Source organism: Plectropomus leopardus, chromosome 22 (assembly GCF_008729295.1).
Source record: "Plectropomus leopardus isolate mb chromosome 22, YSFRI_Pleo_2.0, whole genome shotgun sequence".
Classification (NCBI taxonomy): Eukaryota; Metazoa; Chordata; class Actinopteri; order Perciformes; family Serranidae; genus Plectropomus; species Plectropomus leopardus.
In genome coordinates this window covers 668,311-690,241 of record NC_056484.1, presented here as the reverse complement: position 1 = coordinate 690,241, position 21,931 = coordinate 668,311, and the positions used below count along the sequence as shown (strand labels likewise).

General features: G+C 40.6%; 1 protein-coding gene across 1 annotated transcript in view; it reads right to left on the bottom strand.

Moving 5' to 3' along the window:
* Positions 1–1,712: 1,712 nt before the first annotated feature.
* sfmbt2 (Scm like with four mbt domains 2) overlaps positions 1,713–21,931 on the bottom strand; it is a 39,490-nt gene continuing 19,271 nt past the window's right edge. The window contains 16 exon segments of the mRNA XM_042511739.1: positions 1,713–1,958; positions 3,205–3,324; positions 4,162–4,425; positions 6,645–6,814; positions 6,949–7,124; positions 9,932–10,041; positions 10,498–10,637; positions 14,296–14,363; positions 15,552–15,594; positions 15,698–15,811; positions 15,950–16,076; positions 17,134–17,364; positions 18,097–18,198; positions 20,034–20,131; positions 21,148–21,195; positions 21,198–21,396. Coding sequence (XP_042367673.1) covers positions 1,713–1,958; positions 3,205–3,324; positions 4,162–4,425; positions 6,645–6,814; positions 6,949–7,124; positions 9,932–10,041; positions 10,498–10,637; positions 14,296–14,363; positions 15,552–15,594; positions 15,698–15,811; positions 15,950–16,076; positions 17,134–17,364; positions 18,097–18,198; positions 20,034–20,131; positions 21,148–21,195; positions 21,198–21,396 — 2,256 coding nt within the window.

Here is a 21,931-nt window from a genome sequence, read left to right as displayed (position 1 = left end):
TTTGGTCAAATAACAGATTCTGACTGTTTTCAGTGACAGCACAGTGGAATAATGATTTCCTTTTATCGTTCAGTTTCAGTTTGATTCTTCATTATTCTGTGTGTCTGCTCAGCCGGCCCTGAATAAATACAGCCAAAAAAAAAGGGACCAAATGTGGACGTACTTGTGAGCAGCTTTTGAGTGAAGGATTGTAACTTTATATCAGAATATTATTTTGAGTGTTTGTTGTGGCGAGAAGAGAAGAGAAGAGAAGAGAGCGGCTTTCTGAGAGCCGGCGTCGATCCTCTTTTTACCAAAAGGCGTTTTCACACCTGAGTTTCTGTCGTTGCTCCTGGTGGCATTTTGCTTTGTTTTGTTTTGAAAAGCGCGTCTCGTTTCATCTGTAATTGCTCCGGCTGGTTTTTGTGGAATACATTAGTGTCTGTCAAGACTGCCTGTTTATTTTGGTACCTCAGGATACGTTTAGAAAAATTAATTCATAAACCATCGGGATTTATACTAATCGACCTCCCAATATTATTAGAGTTTTATTTGTTTACGTAAGAAGAATGCAAAATTATTGCATAATAATAATAATAATAATAATTATTATTATTATTATTATTAGTAGTAGTAGTATTTTGTTTTTATATTTTTGTATTTATTTTATTATTATTGTATTTTATTTCTATATTTCTTATTTTTTATTTGTACTTTTTTTGCATATTGTGCAATCAGTAATATATTTTGAAATGAGCATTTTTTTTCTTTTTTAATGTGGGGATAATACTTGTAATGGAGCATTATTACTGGGTTTTTCTACTTTTCCGTAAGTAACAGATCAAAGTATTTGAAGTATTTGTAAATGTTATCCAAAATTGAATTTGGAGTGATTTCTGAGGCACATTTGCTCCGCTGATCCTCCAGCTGAATCCGTGACTGTGAAGTGCATCAAACGGTCACAAGTCGTGTTATCGTGACAGAAAGTTCACCAAACAGATACAAAAAATCAATAGAAATTTATTTATTTTTTTGCTTATCAAAAATATTTGCAACACATTTGCATAGATGGACACAAAATAGCTTTCAAGATAATTTCATGTGATTGTAACGATGAGAAAAGAGCGACAACACAAAGTATTTTAAAGGGTGATATTTAAAAAAAAAAAACCTCCTTTTTGTCCTCTATAAACACGACGTGTAAATCTAAACCGTCCTCTGTCTGTAAAGTCACTGTCACGTCTTTACTGGATTGTGTGAGCAGAAAAGGAGTCACTGTTGACATTATCATCAGTTATTTTCTCTGAATCCAAATAGATTTCTCCTAATAAATTAGGGCAACAATAAATATTCCAAATATATTACTTCTTGGTGTTAAATATTTCTCAGATATATTTTTTTCAGAACCAATCATGTCACACAAAAAGGGGAAAACTGCTGAAGGTCGATAACTGATTTTAACTTAAATGCTCTAACGCTCCTCTATCACAAAAAAACTGGAAATAAAAAGTAAGAAATGAACACAAAAGTCTTCAGAGCGGCGTCCTTGTTCACAGATCAGTAAAACACATCCATCCGCTGCCGCGTTTCTGTCGACAGCGAGGACGTTTTTGTGGAAACTGCATCACATTTTCCGAAATAAATCCTTCAGCTTCTCGTAGGGAAACTTTTTCCTGTTTGTGCTTTTCGCGTCCTGCCGCTCCCTAAAATATCCCTTCTTCTTCTTCTCAAGTTCAAACTTTTCCAAAACTTCCATCAGGAGGCACCTGATCCAACATTTCCCCGCCGCGCAGGGCCGCAGCTGTTTCTCCGCACGGGCGACTTCCTGTCGGTGGTTCACAGTTGGCGTACTGTCTGTAAAAGGCGACCTTGACGCGCTCGATCTGGTGACACAGTTTGATGGCGGGGCCGAGCTTCAGGTCCATGCACTCCTGCACGGTGGGCAGAGTGAGCAGCAGCAGCGCCTGACCGTCGATGTCCTGCGCGACAACAGAACAAACCCAAATATTTAACCCTCAGTGGCTGTTTGGCACATTTTATGCGCTTTTCATTTTTCATTTTTTGATCATTTTTGCCGTGTTCATGCATACGGCATAAATTTAGGTTGTTTAATGTCGATTTTTGAGTAAGTTAGTTAAGAACTTGATTGTTTTTTCTTTATTTTATTTTTTAATTTTATTTATTTATTTTTGTTGGATCTTTATTACTATTGTTAAAGTAGTATTTTGTACTATTATTTATATAATTATTATTATTGTTATTTATTTGTTTGCGTATTTTATTGATTTTATAAGGGACAGTCATCACTCCACAAAGCTGCAAATATTTGTCCTTACATACATGAATACATGAAGCATTTGTCCCAGATGATACAAGGACCGTCACAAATTTAAAAATCCAACAATAATTTTGTTATTTACAGTTTCTGGCTGTGATAAGTGGTGTAAACTTGACGATTTTTATTCTTGGCAGGCCTGCAGATTTGGAAGGCTTTTTTTTCTTTAAATTACCTTAAAAAATGTTAAAGAAAAACAAATGCCAAGAGTCATTTAAAATAGTAGATCAATATAGAAAAAATAGAAAGAAATAAGAATTAAAAAAAAAAAAAGAAGCAAAAGCCTTTAAAAATCATCCCCCAAAAAATCACCAAGACTTTTAAAAGAAAAGAGAAATCACTAAAATGTTTCAAAGCAAAAGAAAAATGTTTTTAAAATACAATTATTTTCACAGATGTCTTTGCGTGATTGCTTTAATTTTTAATCTTGATTCATTAGAATCAAAACTTTGTTTTTTCTTTTTTGTTGTCAGGCTCTTTAAATCACACATAAATCACGCGTTATACAATCACGACAGACTAAATTATATAAACAAAATCTACACTTTTTGTATGAAGTAACATAGAGAGCAACCAACAGATATCTGATGCTGTAAAATAATGCAAATATTGACTTTAAAATGTTGAAAGTGGAAAACAGTTGGGAGGCAAAAGTCGAGTTTAGAGACACGTCTGCGCTCCTTTATGTCTTTGTGTTGAGGACGACTCAAGTGTTTGGTCCTTTTGTTGGGACAGGCAGGTGGTGGTGATGGTGAGAGGTGTGTGTGTGTGTGTGTGTGTGTGTGTGTGTGTGTGTGTGTGTGTGTGTGTGTGTGTGTGTGTGTGTGTGTGTGTGTGTGTGTGTGTGTGTGTGTGTGTGTGTGTGTGTGTGTGTGTGTGTGTGTGTGTACCTGCTCCTGGAAGATGTTGGCTAGAGACGCACAGTCAGTCGAGTTGATAAACTGAACCACTTCGTTTACGCTCCACTCCAGAGGATTTCTGTCCAAAACCAGCTGACCCTCCTCCTCCACCTGACACACACACACACACACACACACACACACACACACACACACACACACACACACACACACACACACACACACACACAAAGCACACACACACACACACACACACACACACACACACAAAGCACACACACACACACACACACGCACACAAAGCACACACACACACACACACACACACACACACACACGCACACACAAAGCACACTTTGTAAATTCAGGAGTCACAAACACATTTCTGTTAGTCACTGATCTAATTTAGCTTAAAGCTTGATTTGTTAAGTTGCTGTGAATTTTTTTGTTTATTCTCCAAAATAGGATTAAAAGGAGGAAGAGATTAATTCAATGGATTGTGCATTTAATCTATAAGTAATAATAGATTAAATGCACCCCCACCCCCCGCCTTTCACACAAAAACTGTCCTATCATAATAAAGGCTAAAAGCCCCAAAAATGATCTAAAAAAAAAAAACATGCTGAGTAAAAATGCCCCAGTGTGTCCCAAATAATGTTTCAGAGAATCTAAATCTTAAATAAATCTTAAATACATTTCTGGTACAAATTAACAGAAATGAAGTGAAATAAAGCTAAAATATTTCTTTTTTGAAAACAGTTCAGATGTGTTCTTTGGGAAAATATTTGGGTAATATAGTGTGATATATTTAATGTACAACACGGATATCTGTTTGAGGACATTTTGAGTAGAGCTGCAGTTTGACGTTTATCTCCGTTATCTTCCGTCCGTAAAATAAACCAAAAACCTTCCAGTCGTCACATTTCAAAGGTTGTTATTTTTTTGTTACTGACGGGGTTAAACCTCCGTCAGTCTGCGTCTCTTCACCTGCACGTCTTGTCCTTTAGGCGGCTGGTACTTGTTGTTCTGTCCGTAAGCCGACAGCGAGCGCGTCGACCTCCTGCGGCCCTCGGGGGCCTCCTGGCTGCCCGCAGCGCTGCCGGCGCTGAGGGCCCTGCGCAACGTGGCGGCCCTGCGAGGGCGGCTGCTGGTCACCTCCACCGAGGAGGCGTCGGTGTGGTCCTCACGGGGCTCCGAGCTGGTGCCTTCGCTGCTCGACTGCAGCGCCGCGTCCTCGTCCTCGTCGCTGTCCTGAGGGAGGACGAGACGCTCAGATCAGACAGGCCTGAGGCAGGTGTTGTGTTTCAGTGGCGTCAAATTTCAAAGCGTTCGCTGTTCATCTAGAAATCACTTCAAAGTATTGTTCTTTAAACTCTTTGCAGCGTTTAGGCTACCTCAGCTGTTCACTCTGGAAGTTTTTTTAGACAAAAAAAATGGGAAAAAAAACTATATTTTATATTTTAAAAGAAAAGTCACCAAAATCTTTTCTTTAAAAATTTATGTTACAAATAAATAAATAAATAGTAACATAAAATACAACACAAAATAAATTTCATTTATGTTGTACTTCTCTGCCCTAAAGCCAAATAAAAACATTATTATTTTCAAACGAAAAAATTATCTGACATACCTCCCCCGTTTTGCAGCACACCCTCCCCTCTTCAGCTCTAATCCTGTCAAGAATTTATTTGTTTTTAAATAATATGTATTTTTTAGAAAGCTGTTATATTGTAATAGAAAAAGAACTGATATGAAGTAATGTCAGAGAATGTATGTATTTGCCTTAAAGACCTGGAAAAATCCTGGAAATGAATCAGTAAAAATGTGTATGAACTCTGGTTAACCAGATGATTCTCTTCATCAATTAAATCCTCATATTATTGCTTTTTTGTGGCTTTAAGAACCAGTTTCACATATTGAGAGAATTCTCTGCATTTAAAACGATTATTGCAGCATTAATTACATATTACAGTATGAAGCTGATGAGATGTTTTAGAATCAGTAAAATGGGAATGGTTGGAAAAACACAAAATTTTAGCCATTCGGTAAAAAATAAAAAAATGTACAATCAAAACAATAGTTTGCCCTTTAAAAAAAAAAAAAAAAAGTTTAATATTATTTGAAATGATGGTTAAAGTTGACGACTCGTCCAGCTGCTCTGATGTGTCCTCTGTGTCACACAGCAGATATTTGAGCTGCAGCATGAGTGAGATCAGTCTGACGTTCAGTACGTGACGTCAGTGACTCACATTGTCCTCAACAGATTCAGGTTTCCACTCAGAGCAACAACTCAGAGTTTACACACTTTGGGTTTTGTTGCAGCAGCTGGTTACAAACCCAGATTTCGTTAATAACAGCGTCCCCCACTGATCTAACAGCAGCAGTTTGACACGCAGCATAGTGCCAAGTGTGAAGTACTGGTGGAGCGAAACCATGGCAACACGGGCCAAATCAAAGCCATTTATGCATATTATCATCGGTTCTATTTATCAGCTGAAATTTATTACTGGAATTATCGGGGCCGATAATTACCAATCCTGATAATTATCGTGCATCTCTACTTATTATCACATAAAAAAATAAAAAAGAGAAACTCCACACTGAAAAAAAACAAGCTACTTTTTAAAATTTTGCATGAATAATTACCCAAATGATTCATTGGTTATCAAAATAGTGGCCAGTTAATTTTCTGTTGATCAAATGATCATTGCAACTCTACAAAACAAGCGACATTTTTTAGACCCAACAATTAATTAAAAATAAAAATATTCCCATTCGGTTTCTTTTTGTACGAGATCACACGTAAAACTTGAGCACATTTTCATAAAAACCGCCTTCACAGCTTTACAGCAACAGTCACGCTCCAGATTTATCTGTTTCTAATATGTTTCGGTTTCATTTTAACGTGTTTTTGCCGTGTTTGTCGTGGTGACGTTTAAGTCGTGTGAGCTCGATGTCGTTGGTTTATAGCCTAACAGCTTTCTGCTTCTGGAGATTTCATTTTTAACTTTGAAACACACAGACGCGGCGTTCATCTGTGCAGATCATCACGCTGAACTAAACCTGTAAACAGCATAAACTCGTGTCCACCACAGAGATTATTTCTGTCGAGAATTGAAAATCCCAGAAGGTTTTTGTCGAGGGAACCAGCGCGATGCTAACTTCCTGGTCGGTCTACAAAACACGTCACCGTCACTGCTCTGTTGGAAAACGCTGATTTCCGGCTCAGCGGTGGAAGCTCCGCCCATAATTCACGCAAAGCATCATGGGGTTTGGATGAGTTTTGTGTGCTGCCTGTGCGGCTCGCCTGCTTCCTGTCACATGTCGGGATGTTTATATTTGCGCAGCAGATGATGATTGTTCAGTATCCGCCTGCTGCGTGAGGAGCAGCTGACAGGACGCCGCGTTAACAGACTTCAACAGAAGAAGAAATAACGGAGTAAAGTGAAGAAGAAGAGGCGTTATCTAACCTGCGGTGAGCCAGCAGGAGTGTAGTCCACAGCGGACGAGCGTCTCTTCTTCTGCACAAAGATAGCTTTCCTCTTCTTCCTGCGGCGCGTGGGCTTGGCCAGCTCTCCCTCCGTCGCCTCCTCGCCTCCCAGCGGTTTGGACAGCTTCCTCTTCTTCCCGTAGTAATATGCTGCAGGCCGACCAGCAGATGTTAGAACAATACACCCGAAAACACACCGTCAGAGGCCGTTGGGCTCTGAGCGGCGATTTTGGGCTCTTCTTGGTGGCTGCGGAGCAGGAAGTGATGTAATGACAGACACTCACTGTATTTGGTTTTGGTCTGGACGGAGCAGTTCTCCGGGCACTTGTCGGTGACGAGGACGGGGCTGAAGAGGTTCGGGCAGCACTGCAGCTTCACGCACACTTTGCGGCAGAAGTCTGGGATCTGGTCTGCGAGGCGGACGATCCGGATGGTGGAGCGATAGGTTTTCCCTTTGTACCTGCAGGAGAGAGCAGGCAGCCGGGCGGTGACACCTGCCGCGCTTTCTGGCCCCAAAATACCCACAAATATTTCAATAAACAAGCCAGAGAACCATAAAAATAAAAAGATAAGTGCTAATTTGATGCACTCTAAAAAATAATCCAGGGGGCCTATCACCATCGCCAAATTAAACGCAGGATAAAAATAATAATTTATTGATCCAGATAAACCTTTTAGGTTATAAAACATCATTTTGATGAGTTGTGTTCAATCAATCACTTAAATTGTATTTCAGTAGCACCTTTCAAACAATTTAAATCAAAAATGGATCTTTCAAGAATAGAATAAGTAAAAACCATAAAATTTTGACAGTAAGACACTAAATAGAAGGATAAGTTTTTAATATTGGCAGATCCCCCAGCATATTATTTATTTATTCATTTTTGATAGTGGAAAGCCTTTTTACTATGTGTAATATATCCTAATTTCCTCTCTAATATCTAGTTTAAATTGCTGTGAAAACAACATATTTCTCCCCTATACAGCCGAATTTCTTAAAGTTTCTCCCCAAAAATGTCATTTTACACGATTACACTGAACACATCCTGGGAACGTTATGGTTCACCTCAGTCTAATGTCTGTCAGCTGGATAAAGTCATATATGTGCGTTTTTTGGGCACAATTCAGGCGCCCCCCTCGGGATGGCGCCCTATGTGGCCGTCTGTATCGCCTGTGGCACGCGCCGCCGCTACTGGGTGACACTGTCAGCCGATGGTGACACTTTTATTTATGAGAACAAAGCAGGATGAAACTGTGATCCATCACAGCAGTCGACGATGAATGATGATTGGTGGAGCAGTTACGGTGTGAAAGTGGCTGTTTGAGTGAATTCAGATTGTCTGGTCGATGAGGATTAACCAGGAGGGGATCGACTCTGCAGTCGCCCGTCTAATGGCTAAGGTCAGGAGAGGCGAGCTGGTCTGTCGGCAGCTCAAGGACAAATCTGACCTGCAGTCTGACGTCGCCTGAGAGACTCGTAAATATTCAGACACAGATTAAGGATGAGATTACATAGAGAGACTAAAGACAAATTAAGACTTGTTTTCTGTCATTTTGTTCATTTGTTTGAGGTTTTACGCTTCACTAATAAATAAAAATGATTAATAACACATGAATTAAGGAAATAAAAATAGAAATTAAAATTAATTAATTGATTTTTTTCGCACTATCACGACACACAACCCAAGAATCGATGTAAAAGTGTCCCCGAAAAACACTTTTCTCCTGTGAAAATTAACTGGCCGTGTGATCAGCTCATCTCTCTGGGCAGCAAACGCCCCAGAAAATTCAAAGTAACTTCTTTGTCGAGCTGTCCAAACATGCGTGCATGAATGCGATCACTGTGCTCTGCAGCCCGACACGCAGGTGACTCACAGGGACCTGCGACCGGCCGAGTCTCACTCGTTTCAGCCAGAAAAAATGGGCCAGTTTTAGTTCGAAAACACAGAGCGAACGGCCCGGAGCTGTGGAATAATTTGGCTCCGTGCGGCCGGCAGAGCTCACACACAAACCTCTGAAAACAACATCAGAAAAGCAATGAAGAGCGGAAACGGACTCGCAGGGACAGAGAGAGGAAAAACAGCCGGCTCCTCTGTGAGGCCTGCTGCTGGTTTTTGAAGGAAATGTGATCATGATTTATTATGACTGATACTACATTTTGCCTTAAAGCCAAAAAGTCATTTAACTGTATGACTTCATTGCCTCTGAAAGTGACCAGGAACAGAAAATCAAACAGGAGAATCAGATCTGGTGAACAGAGTTGGGTCAGTTTCTGGTTTTGGCGGTCTCGTCAGTTTTAATGTGTACGAGGGTAAAGCCGTTTGATTTATGCAAACCGTCTGAACCGACATTTTTGTTATCATGTCACATTCTGGCAGTTTTAAAAGTAGCCTTCCACAGCGCTAAATCCAAGTCAAACTGCATAATCGCAGGAGAAAAGTGGTTTTCTTGGGACGACTTTACATCAATTCTTCGGTTGTATGTTGTGTTAGTGCTAAAAAAAACGGGTTAATCTCTTAAAGAGATTTAAACTGCACCAATATGAAAACATTTTGGATTTGAAGCAGACAAAGAGCTGTCCTTTCTGGCTGCAGGCGTGTGAGCTCAACTTTTGTCGGATGCTGTGTTTCTTTTTATATATGTCGCTCGCTTTGAAAGCGCCGCAGTGGATGACAATGGCTGATTTATGACATTAAAATACGGAATTATTGTACGAAACTAATTTTTTTTATGTCCAAAACCTAAACACAGTGTCAGCTAGCTGAAGGGAGATCACCAGGAGACTGAAAGTTTCTGCTCCAGTAAATAACCATGGCTGAAGACAAGCTAGGCTAACGTTACTGCTGTTTGCTATCTTGTATGTAATTTCCAGGAAATATCAAAATATGATGCGTGTTTTTTATGAACGCAGAAAGATAACAAGTAGTCTACTCATCCATCTTTTAAGTGTTCACGTCTACGGTCTGATCTCCAGCGCACAGCTGATAGCTACATGGTTTGTTTAAATGAGGTGCATATTTAATGGACTCAGTGTGGACACAGAGCTCCACTTTACACGATGCTGTGGGATAGTTGGACACTCGCTTTCGTCTGGGACAGTGTCATTATGTTCCACTGAGGAGCGGCTGCTGAGTCATGTGAGTCACCTGGTAAAATTCGGTAAACCGGTCCAGTGTTTGACTTAATGTCAAACCGGTTTGATCGTTTTCACACCGGCCTAACCCTTCTGATGAACGCTCTCCTGCACGACTCTTATCTTTTTCTCACTTGGCTTTGAGGGTCTCCTCCTGGCAGTCCCAGCTGGGATCCTCCAGCTCCTGCAGCTCCTTCAGGACTCGTCCGGGCTTGTAGGCGGCGTTGATCAGCATGCTCAGCAGCTGGAGGCGAAAAACAGATGAAAAAAAACTTCAACTGAACAAATTCTCAGGAAGAATCAGAGTCAGCGCACAAACATGAAGGAGGACAGATCACACTCGTCTTTACAAAACATTTGTGCACACAGAGCGTGTGTGTGCACACGCAAGCCGTCTCTGGAGAAATTAAGAGGCTGTTTTGCTGAGCAGCAGAGTGTGTGCGTGTGTGTGTGTGTGTGTGTGTGTGTGTGTGTGTGTGTGTGTATAAACACACTTGACTGACAGCTCCTCACATTAAAACGAAGGCACTGCTGGGAAACCGCAGGTGGTTAACAAGACATCGCTGTCTCACCCGCCATCTCTCACCTCCTGTCCCCCCTCACCGTCTCCTCCGACCCTCCCCTCCCGTTAAAAGTGTGTAACTCTCTGATTAAACCTGCTCCTCTGCGCCTCCCCCCGCTGCTCCTCACATCAGCTCACCTCTTTGAGGACCAGCGTGCACTTCCCGGGCCCGACGGCCTGCGGCAGCTCGGCGATGCGTCCCTTGTTGAGGTACGGCCCTGAGAAACAGCGGTGGTTGACGAAAATCTTGGAGCAGCAGTATCTGCCGTTAGCCGAGCCTGAGAGAGAGAAAAGACCAGAAACAGGAGAGTTAACCAGCAGAGAAAATTCAGAACTTTTAAGTTTGTAAACGCAAATTAAATTTAACCCCTTAGGGCCCGCTTTGATATCACACACACTCATATCGCTCGGCACACAAAAGGCACTTTTTAAAATCAGCCTTTAAAAAATATTTTACGTCGGTATGATTTTTTTCATCAAGTGAATGTTTCTTAACCAACATCAGTCCTGATTATAAATATCAAATATTCATTAATTTTCAGAAGTTTAACCCTTTTAATGCCAGGTTTTTATCATGATGCCACTGTGTTTTTAGTTAAAAAAAAAAAAAAAGAAAGAAAGAATTTTCAGTATACTACATGCAAAGTAGATTGTTTTTTTTTTGATGGTCACAGCCTGGGATTTGTCATTGATTAGCAGCAACATTGATTTTTATACGTTATTTTTTGTGCAGTGTGAAATACTCGCACTCATACGACGCTGCACACAAAATGCACTTTTCAAAATCAATCTCTAAAAAATATTACACATTAATATGACTTTCTACTTTCATTAACTTAATTGTTTTAACCAATATTAGTCATAATCATAAATATCAAATATTCATTCATTTTCTGAATTTTAACCCTTTAAATGACAATAAAAAACCCACAAAAAAACATAATTATTTTCAATAATAGATTTAGAAAATTATTTAAAAATAGCTGGGTAAAAATGTTTAGGGAAAAAGAAAAACTAGAGAGAAATTTTTATAATGATCAAAATTATATTTCAATTATGTTACAGAATTATTAGAAATTCAAAGCACCTTCTCCAAATCTTGTTTGCCTTTTATTAAATTTTTAAAAATTAATTTCAGGTATTTTTTTTGTTCTTTTCTCTTTGCTCATTGCCGTCTTCCCATGTCTTTGAAGGAAATCAAGACAGTTTTCTCAGGTTTCTCAGATTCTGATTTAAATGTTCCTAAATCCTAATTTTTGGCTGCACCTTTTTTCCAACTAAACCCCGCCCACTACAAACCTGTAAAAACAGCACAGGAAAAAAAACCCGACTAAAACAGAAATCTCTTGTGTGAAATAACAAAAATGGTTGTTACTGTGGAGTAAAACTGCTTTGTTCTTTTAAAGCTGAAGTTTTCCTGTTTTCCTCGTCTAGAAGCCGTCAGATTTATTGTCTTTCCCACATTAATGCGTGTCAGTGGTGACGGAGGTGGATGCAGTCGAACTGGGCACAGAGATAAATGAGGGTCGACATAACGAAGCTGCACTCCGCCCGTCCTGCAGCCCCCGACCGCCGCCGGCACCTGGAGCCGCAGCGCCGCGGGTGAATAGTAATCAGACGGGGGGATGAATATGCATGAACGAGTGGGTGGGTTTTTTCTCGGGGAACTCGGAAAAAGAGGGCAGGGGTCTCCTGGAGACAACACTCAGCCCGCCGCTCGCTTTGTGCTCCGACATACATGTTGTTTACATACAGATCAGCCGGCAACACAACGCTGAAACGCATCCAATAATAATCCCATAATGCACCTCGCTCTGCTTTGGCTCAACATCCTTTAAATGACAATTAAGATTTTTTTACCTGGACTTTATCTTATAAATGTTGGCTTTAATTTTTCTTGAACCCGCTTGCTTTACATACTTATATTGTGATTTATTTGTCTTTTACATTTTAAAATTGTGCACAAAAAACCTGCAGAAGTTCACAGTAAAGGTCTGACGTTTATGACAGGTGAAAATCTCACTGTATAAATACTGTGTCTTAGTGTTTTAAATACTGTAAAACTTCAGTTACGACGGGCTTTTAATTTTTTTCACACCAAACTGTTGTTCAGCAAAGATGGAAAATACAACCAAATTATTTATTTAATATTTTGAGGCCTCTGCAAATGTTCTTTTCCAAAAAATGGGAAGGAGGTAATGAGCAACAAAAGAGATGGCCCCAAAAATATGTGAAAAGTGCAAATATTATTACATAATTAATTATTACCTCAAAATTTGCCAAAAGAAAAACTAAAAGTAATAATTAAAATGTTTTTCCTTTGCTTTTATAAAATAGTCTCCCACATCTACTAATTTCTTTTTTGTTTTTAAAGGTGTACTCCTCCTCTCCTCTCCTCTCCTCTCCTCTCCTCTCCTCTTCTCCTCTCCTCTCCTCTCCTCTCCTCTCCTCTCCTCTCCTCTCCTCCCTCCTCTCCTCTCCTCTCCTCCTCTCTCCTCCTCTCCTCTCCTCTCCTCCTCTCCTCTCCTCTCCTCTCCTCTCCTCCTCGTTTCCTATCCCGTCCGCTCTTTACGATGTCAGCATCATGACTGAAAATGTTTTTATAAAAGTCACAAAATCAGTCTCATGATAATATTTTTTGTAACACCTCTTTCGCGGTAAATGTTTGGATTAAATGTGATTTGTGAGTTCGGTAGTAAATCTGTCTCAACATGAATAATAGAAACTATAAAAATAAGTCTGAAAACCAGAATTTTCTTTAACGAGAGCCACTTAAAAACCCTGTGAAATGCAGTTTTTTTTAAAGAGGATGCTGAGTTTGTGGCTCTGCGTTTGTGTCTGTGGGTGGATTTCTCTGCTTCCAGCTGATAACCGGCCAAACACAGACACAGCGCGGCTCAAATCTGATAGCAGAAAATGTTCCAGCTTTCCATGTTTCAGTGATAAGTGAGGATTTCCTCTGCAGCACGATTCAATAAGCATGCAGGAAAAACATAGTGCATGTATATTTCTGTCCGATATTGTTTTATGTGAGAGTGAAGAAACCTTCGCTGACAGGAAACGAGACTCAGTGGGACAAAGTGCAAACTGAAGCAGAGAGCTGCATCAGCTTCAGCTGCTCTCTTCTGAATAACAGACACGACGTCGTTCTGCTTCTCCTCTGAGAACAATTTCAATATTTTCATTTTCATCAACATCTAAACACGATGCTGCTCTCTGGACTGTGTTACCGAAAACGCACAACTAGTTTCCATCTTTTCCATTTTCCATCCTAAAATCTGAGATACATCCTTAAAATCCATCAAATACGCTGAAATCCAAGAAATTGCTTAAAATCTGACAAATGCCCTAAAACCCCAGAAATGTCCACAAATCCTAAAAATGCTCTAAAATCCCAGAAATGTCCTAAAACACCTTAATCTTAGCATTTTACAATTGTAGATCTTACAACTGTCCTAAAATCCTAAAAGCATCCTAAAATCCAAGGAAATGTCTGAAAATCTAGAAATGTTTTAAAATCTGAGAAACATCCTAAAATCCTAGAAATGTCCTAAAATCCCAGAAATGTCCTAAAATCCCAGAAATGTCCTAAAATGTAAAAACATCCTAAAACACGAGAAACATCCCAAAAATCCTTGAAACATGTTTGGGGCCGCTTCGATCGGCCCCTGGCCTCCTGTCACTTTGTAAAAGTGGCCCCTCAGCAGAGCGGGTTCGGGGTTCGGGGTTCGGGGTTCAGTGTCCCTGCCTGGGACATCGATCACTTTAACAGGCGGTTAAAGCAAAGCTGGTTTGAAAGGGACAGAGTGAGGCGTCTCGGCCTGCTGATGTTTGGACGACGGTCTGGAGGCGGAGTTTCCCCTCAGCGCTCATCAGCGCAGCTCGTTAGCATTAATCACTGCAGATAAATCAGGTGTAACGCGGCCGTTTGATTACCTGCATCCGTGGCGACGGGCTGGCAGAGGCTGACGGGGGCCGTCTCTAACGGCTGCGGCGGGACCGACCTGCGGGAGGAAAGCAATCAATACAGTCAGAGTAATCAATGAGATTAGCTAAGTGATGCAATCAGGCAGGAAACAACAGAGCAATCAGATGATGGATCAGTGAGGAGATCAGTCTTCACAGCAGAGACACACTCTGTCAGAGAGCAGCGGGGGACGACGGGGGGACGGCTGATGAAAGGATTCCCCTGAAGGTGAGAGATGGAGCTGGTGGTGCGATGAGAGAGGACCTCATATTTCTGCCGCTCGCTCCTCGCGCTCCCCGGGCTGCGTTTCCCAGCCAACACTGTAACGTGTCATTTGTCAACAAAATCAATCAGCGCCGCGGGAAAGCAATCTCTGCTCCAAAAAGCCACCGCTTCCATGAATGTCCGCGGAGCGACAGAGAGGGAGGGCGAGACGGACAAACGCTTCGGCAGTTTCTACAGAAACCTTCGACTTTTTGTTTTTTTGGCTCACAGGTAGAAAACCAAAGGCAGCGAGCGGAAAGATGTCTCACTCCGCGCTGAAACAGACGAAGGCTGGACGGATCGACTGATGGACGCATGGGGACAATAATTCACTTTGTTTCTATTTAACTCATTGAGAAGTCCTGAAAATGTACTAAATCCAAGAAATGTCATAAAATCCTATAAATGTCCCACAATCTGAGAAATGTCCCAAAATCTCAATATCCTGGGAAATGTCCCTAAATTCTGCAAATGTCCTAAAATCCTAGAAATGTCTAAACCTTTCTAAAAGTCTGAAAATGTCCTAAAATCCTAAAAACATCTTAAAATCTTAGAAATGTCCCAAAATCAAAGAAGCTTCCTGAAATCCTGCAAACATCTTAAAATCCTGAAAAGTCCTAAAATCTTAGAATTTCCTAAAATCCGAGAAACGTCCAAAAATCTGTGCAATGTCCCCAAACTCCTGAAACGTCCTACAACTCTGCAAATGTCCTAAATACCTAGAAATGTCCTAAATCTCTAGAAATCCTGAAATCTAGAATCATTTTTGGGTCTGCTGCGAGTGTCCCCTTTCAGGGTCTTCCAAACCTGCGGTCCTGCTGTTTGTCCTCTGTTTGAGGACACTCAAAAAGAAAACCAGATTTTGTCTCCAGAATCCTTCAGCCTCAGTGTGTCTCTGTGACTGTCCTCAGTGTGTCTCTGTGACTGTCCTCAGTGTGGACAGATGAAAGTGTTTTCTTACTGTTTCTCGGGCTGAACCACGGCGATCTTCTTCTGCTTCTGACCTGCACACAAACAGTGAGCTCCAGTCAGTGTGTGTCTCTCTCTCTGTGTGTGTGTGTGTGTGTGTGTGTGTGTGTGTGTGTGTGTGTGTGTGTGTGTACCCACAGACAGGTTTGAGCGGAGGGGTCAGAGGGTAAGCGTTAGCCTCGCACCAGCCCACAGGAAAGACGTCCATGGACTCTGCGTCCACGATGCACTCTGACAGCGGCTTCACCACACCTGCAGACAGGTAGGAGAGACGGAGCTGTCACGCAGTAAACAAACACACACACAGTAAACAGACACACACACATGTTTTTTGACTCTGAGACACAGCAGGAGTCCAACACGCACACACACGCACACACACACGTGTACCTTCCAGTCGGAGCCACAGCAGGCGTCCTCTGACCTGTGTGATCTGAGCCACACACACCTCCGCTGGCCGGTGAGGGTTCACCGCCTCCAGCCACATGTCCTTGGCAAAGCCTCGACTCTGCCAAGTCTGAACACACACACACACACACACACACACACACACACACACACACACAGAGAGGAAGAGAGGGAGAGTTTATTTTTGTATTCGTCGTTAGGACAGAGATCTAACCTCAGATAACCTGGACAAGATAAGAAACTGATTTCCACCTTAGATGACGTGTTACGGTGCACCAGAAGGGTCAAATAACATCTCGGTGGCTGTCTGTGTCAGATCATGTGATAAATAAATGTGTGATAAATTCTGATTTATTGATTATAATCTGATATATTTGTTAAAATGCACCATATCCAACTTTGAATGGTTTTAGAACATTTCTAGAAATGTAGGACATTAGATTAGATTTAGACCATGTGTGGGATTTTGGGACATTTCCAGATCTTCATTTCCAATATTTTAGGATGTTTTAGGACATTTTTTAAGGAATTTAGGACACTTCTAGGATTTCAGGACATTTGTAGGATTTTACAACTTTAGGACTTTTCTTTGATTTTAGGATGTTTTCCTTAGATTTTAGGACATTTTAAGGCTTTTAGGAAGTCTCTTGGATTTTAGGACATTTCAAGGATTTTAGGACGTGTCTTGGATTTTTGATAATTTCTTGGATTTTGGGATGACTTTAGTGCGTTTTTTTGGATTTGGGAACATTTCTCTGATTTACGGAAATTTCTCTGATTTTAGGACATCAGTGTCTCAGCTGTGTCCTCTGTCGGGGGTGTGGGGGATCCTCCTCTGGCTCTGTTTTTGATCAACAAGCTCTATGTTGATGCTGTTTTATGTCTCTGACACCTTATGGAGACTAAAAGTACAAAAACTGTTCACAGTGTGAATCACTTTATTTTTATTGTGAATTAGAAAACGGTTGGGGGGCCACCAGGGGCCCTATCAGGGGCCAGATTTGGCCCTAAGTTGAGTATGACTGCGCTAGTACGCTGATTTAGGGACTCTCGTTATTCCTCGCGTAGCTAAATCCTCTTCAGTCTGAACAAATATGGAATTGTTCAGAATCTGTTAAAACGTGTTTGTCAGGGTCTAAAAAGGCGTCTGATGAGCTCGGTCTTACGTCGGGGAAGCAGGCGTCGGGGGCCGCCTCCGTCCCGCTCTGCTTCAGGTAGTCGGCCCAGTCGAAGTCCTGGCCCTCGTAGCCCCACGGCCGCTCCAGACTCACACCGTTCTTCAGACACCACTGGACGGGCAGGATGCCGGGCGAGTTGGCGTGACACACCACGAACCGCGGCTTAGCGTCGGCGGAGAGATCGTCCGGCGCCACCTGGAAATAGATCTCATTGTAGACCTGGAGAGAAAACAAAAACACGAGTGGAGAAACTTTTAACATCTTAACGCAGCATTTCCACGTACTTCACTTTAAAAACAATCATCAGCTTAATCAATGTTTTGAACATTTAAAATGGGAAAAAAAACTTTAAATACTTTTCAGAAAATGTAGACTTCCTTATTTTGATATAGCAAAATTATCACCCGAAAAATACATACATTTCCTATTTTGTGTTTAAAAAAATCCAAATCTTTTAAAAACAGCGAGGCGGGAGGAAAAATTGAAGGTTCAGCTGAGGAAATTTCAGATTAATATTTGAATCTTTAAACTTGTTAATTCTGGCACAAAATATTTACAGATTTACTCCAAAAACAGGAGTTTGATGTCACAGAGAGTCTGTTTGTATGAACACGTCATTCTACAAGTTTTTCACTATTACAGCAGAGACGAGGTAGGTTTTTTTTTTAATGAAAAGTAAAAATGTTCAATCAAAATTTTACAAACACAGTTTTAAAAAAGTGCAAAAAAATAAGTAAATGAGGAAAAAAAACACGTCAGCATCAGCGAGATAAAACCTCTGTCACTGGAATCCACAAACCTGATGAACGAGGTTTCCTTCAGTCACAAACACGTTAAAAATGTGATGCCACATTAATAACAGCAGCTGAGGGACGCCTGCGGGAGCCGTCTGCCTCATAAATCTTGTTTATTTTTGATAAAAGATAAGACAGCGTTTGGAGTGCGGCTCACCGTGGTGACGGAAACAGGGCAGATGTGGAGCTGCTCCCACAGAGAAACCATCTCCAGCTTCATCCCGCTCTTGAAGGAGTGCTCGGGCAGGTCCACGTGGTCCTGACACAGTAAAGTCAAGACTCAGACAAATGCGTGCTCCACTTTTACTCACACACACACAAACGTGACACTATGTAGGTCACTCGGACCTGCTTGTTGGGCGTGCAACCGATCAGGAAAAGTGTAATCGCGTCATCTCAGGGTGGTGGTGATTAAAAGGTCAAAATTACAGCTGCTGAGAAACCAGACGCTGCAAACTGTCTCTGAGCCGACCAGCAGGGGGCAGGATATCAGCTGTCTGTGCATGGAAAGGCAGATTTCAAACTGCTGCCCAAAATTCACTCATCAGGACTAAACTGAGAATCTGCAGACTTGTTAGTTTAGTTTTTACGAAGATTGATTTGCTCCGTAAGTGGAAAAAAATGGATTTTTAAAGATGCCGTTTTCCCACAGACTGCAATAGTTTACATGACGGCAGAACTGAAATCTGCCAAAATTTTCAGATAAAATTCGGAAACATGACACGCTTAATCGACCATGTCAGCAACATTTTGTACATTTTTTCATTCACCTAGCAGATTTATTTAGCGAGAATTTGCAGGCATGTGTCTACAGTCAAACAGTTTTTGATAAATGAGATATCTGTGAGGATGGTTTGTGTCGGACGGTCTGAAGACGCCCTGCAGCGAGAGATCGGTTTAATCAGTTTGACAGTTTCTGATAAAAACAGAGTGATGGACTTCATCATTTGTACCTCAGTGATGTGAACGCACGTTTCTTCACAGTTGGGCCGACATTTTGGTGGAAGTTGCAAAGCTGTAGCACGTTTGAATGATTAGTTATGAATTTTCAAACTTTAAAAACCAGGACTGACTGATGGCTCGTGTTTGCAGCTGAGGACGTTTGGCATCAGACCGGACCGATTTGCAAAGTTTGGATTATTTTTAAGTTATTATTATTAAGTTGGATTTCCTGTGAATAACAATAATAATAACACTGAGAAAAACAGCTTCACTGCCCGGCCGTCGTTATTGACTTTTTCCTGATACGCGTTTCTCTTTCTGCTGTTTATTCTGAACCAGCTGGAAATGTGGGAAAAAGGGAAACTGCTTTTTAGATAAAAGCAAATATTGTGTCTGTGATCTCGCTGACAGCTTGTCAGCTTCGGTGAGTCAGCTCAGTCGAGGATGTTGTCGTTGTGTTGGAGGCAGGCGGTTTCTGGCAGATTCATCACGTTTTATCATCTAAGTCAGTGGTTCCCAACTGGTGGGTCGCGGTCCAAAAATGGGTCTGATGGATGGATTAGTGTGACATGTTTGCAGAAATGTTCATTTGTTCTGATGTTTGGGCTGAGTTTCCTAGAAATAACTGTGCTTTGGTGGTAATTATTAAGAAACAGATTTAACGGGCACAGTTCCTGTCAGCTGTTGGTGTAAACAAACCGGTTTTCTGAAAATGTAACAATCTGAAATTTATCTTTAAAAAGTCTGCAGTGACACGACAGCACAGGGAGACTAAAACTGCTGATTATTAATTAATGTTTGATGAATATTTACATGTGATTAAATGGAGCTTTTCTTTTAAGGCTGTTTCTATTCCCCCAAACAATTGGTACCAAATTTCTAAATTCTTTCGAGTAAATCTGCCACACGAAATAAACAAATAGGAAATTACAGAGTGGTGAAATATTGTATTTCCATTAATGAGCCGTTTCATCAGAGATCAGCCGCAGATGGCAACACAACAAAGCTCCTCTCATCTCCTCTCATCCAGGTCATCCTGCAGTCAGGCTGCACGCCAACACACACACACACACACACACACACACACACACACACACACACACTCACTCTCAGTGTGCAGAGCAGAAGTGTGTGTGACCTGTAGAGACTCACCTTGAACACCTCCAGCGGCAGCGGGCTCTTCTGTCCGTCGAGGCGAGCGTCCTCCAGAGCGTCCTGCCACTCGGAGGCGCTCCTCAGAGATCTGAGCGCTGACGAGGAAAGATGATGATGTCAGACATGCGTTTATTTTTTTAAGAATATCTGTCATAATGGAATAGAAAGCCTTTATAGTCATTATTTATGTTAATTAATACATTAAAGTGCAAATATCACTGACATATAAATAGGAAAAAAAAAAAAAATCTATTTTAAAAAATAAACATATATATATACACATATATATATTATATTTATTTCTGTAAAGCAAAACTGCCAAAAATTAGCTTCCTCTGACTTCTAAAATGAGATTTTTTGCCTTTTTTTTTTCAGTCTACCATGACGGTAAATCTAGTATATTTGAGTTTTGACTGTTGTTGACAAAAATAAGCAATCCCATACATTTTGCAAATAGCAATGGTATGTAAGTAGGAAAAAAAAGGATTAAAAAAAAAAATATTTTAAAAAGAATAATAAAAAATCAAAAAGAATTTTAATAACTGGCCTTACAAAAAATGTCCATTTTCATACAGCTTCTGCAAACCATCATTGTTGCAAATCAAAAATAATTTCAATGATTTAAGTGACTCTTACTGTACTACGACTTCTCGTTAATTTAACTTAATTTCACTTTAATCTTTTTAAATAAAAAAAAAGCTTTTCTTTTAGTATTTGCAGGGTTTTTTAAATTATTATTATTTGCCATTATATTCAACTTAATATATTAAATAATTGACTTTTTGTTCATTGACGTTTTGTTCAGTTTGAAGGCTGGTGCCTTGGATTCTTTGAAATTATAATTTGTTTTTTTCCTGACATTTTGTGGATGAAACTACAAAGAGATGAATTAACAAAATAAGCAGATTAATTGGTTATGGAAGTAAACACAGTTGCAGCTCCGAAATTTTCAAACTAATTAAAAAAAATCAATAAAAACACAACCAAACTATGAAAAAAATGCTAATTAAGTATCATAACGTTCTAATGCACACTGTCATAGAGTTAGAATAAAATAATAAAATCAGAGTTCCTCCCCGAATGAAAACGTGCAAGCGGGTCAGGTTCTCACCTGTCGGAGGCTCTAAGGCGAGACGGTTCTCCAGAGCCCAGCCCAGGGGCGGAGCCTGGTGTCCAGGTAGAACAGCCAGGTGTCGTGAGCCTGCTGGTCGTCGGAGAGGCCGGCGTAGCGCACACGCAGCCGCCCTCCGACGTTCTGGACGACTCGGACGGGCCAGTAGAGGAACGGACCGGAGGCGTCCTGAAGCTCCAGGACCGAGCCCTCCACGATCAGATCCACCGTGTTTTTCCCTCTGAGAGGCTGACGGAGAGAGACGCACAGATTTATTTAAACTCTCAGGTACACCTCAGAGGGCAAAACCTGATACACCTGTGAACCTGATACAGTGCGACGAAGTGACAAAAGAGGAAGCTGATGTTATACTTAAATAAACAATAAAGCTATCAGACTTCTAAAGCTGCCGGCCCACGGGTTTGGAAAGCACGTTTTCTTTAAAAATCACCAAAAACTTTCAATGACAATAAATAAATAAATAAAAATTAAATTTAAAAAAACATTAAAACTTTGGAATGAAAAAAAAATCCAAAACAAATTTGATAAAAAAGCAAAATCAACAAAAATCTTTAGTGGGGAAAAATCACAAAGAAATCACACTTTTTGTCTTTTAAAAATGGCGCTGAAGTAAATACAAAAAAAAAGCCAATATGATATTCAAAAATCGCAACAAAAAAGCAAAAATTTGTCAGGAAAAATGAAACCAAAATGTTTACTTCAAAAATCCCCAAAAACTAAAAATAACAAACAGTCCCTTAGTTGTATTTAAATATTCAGTTCC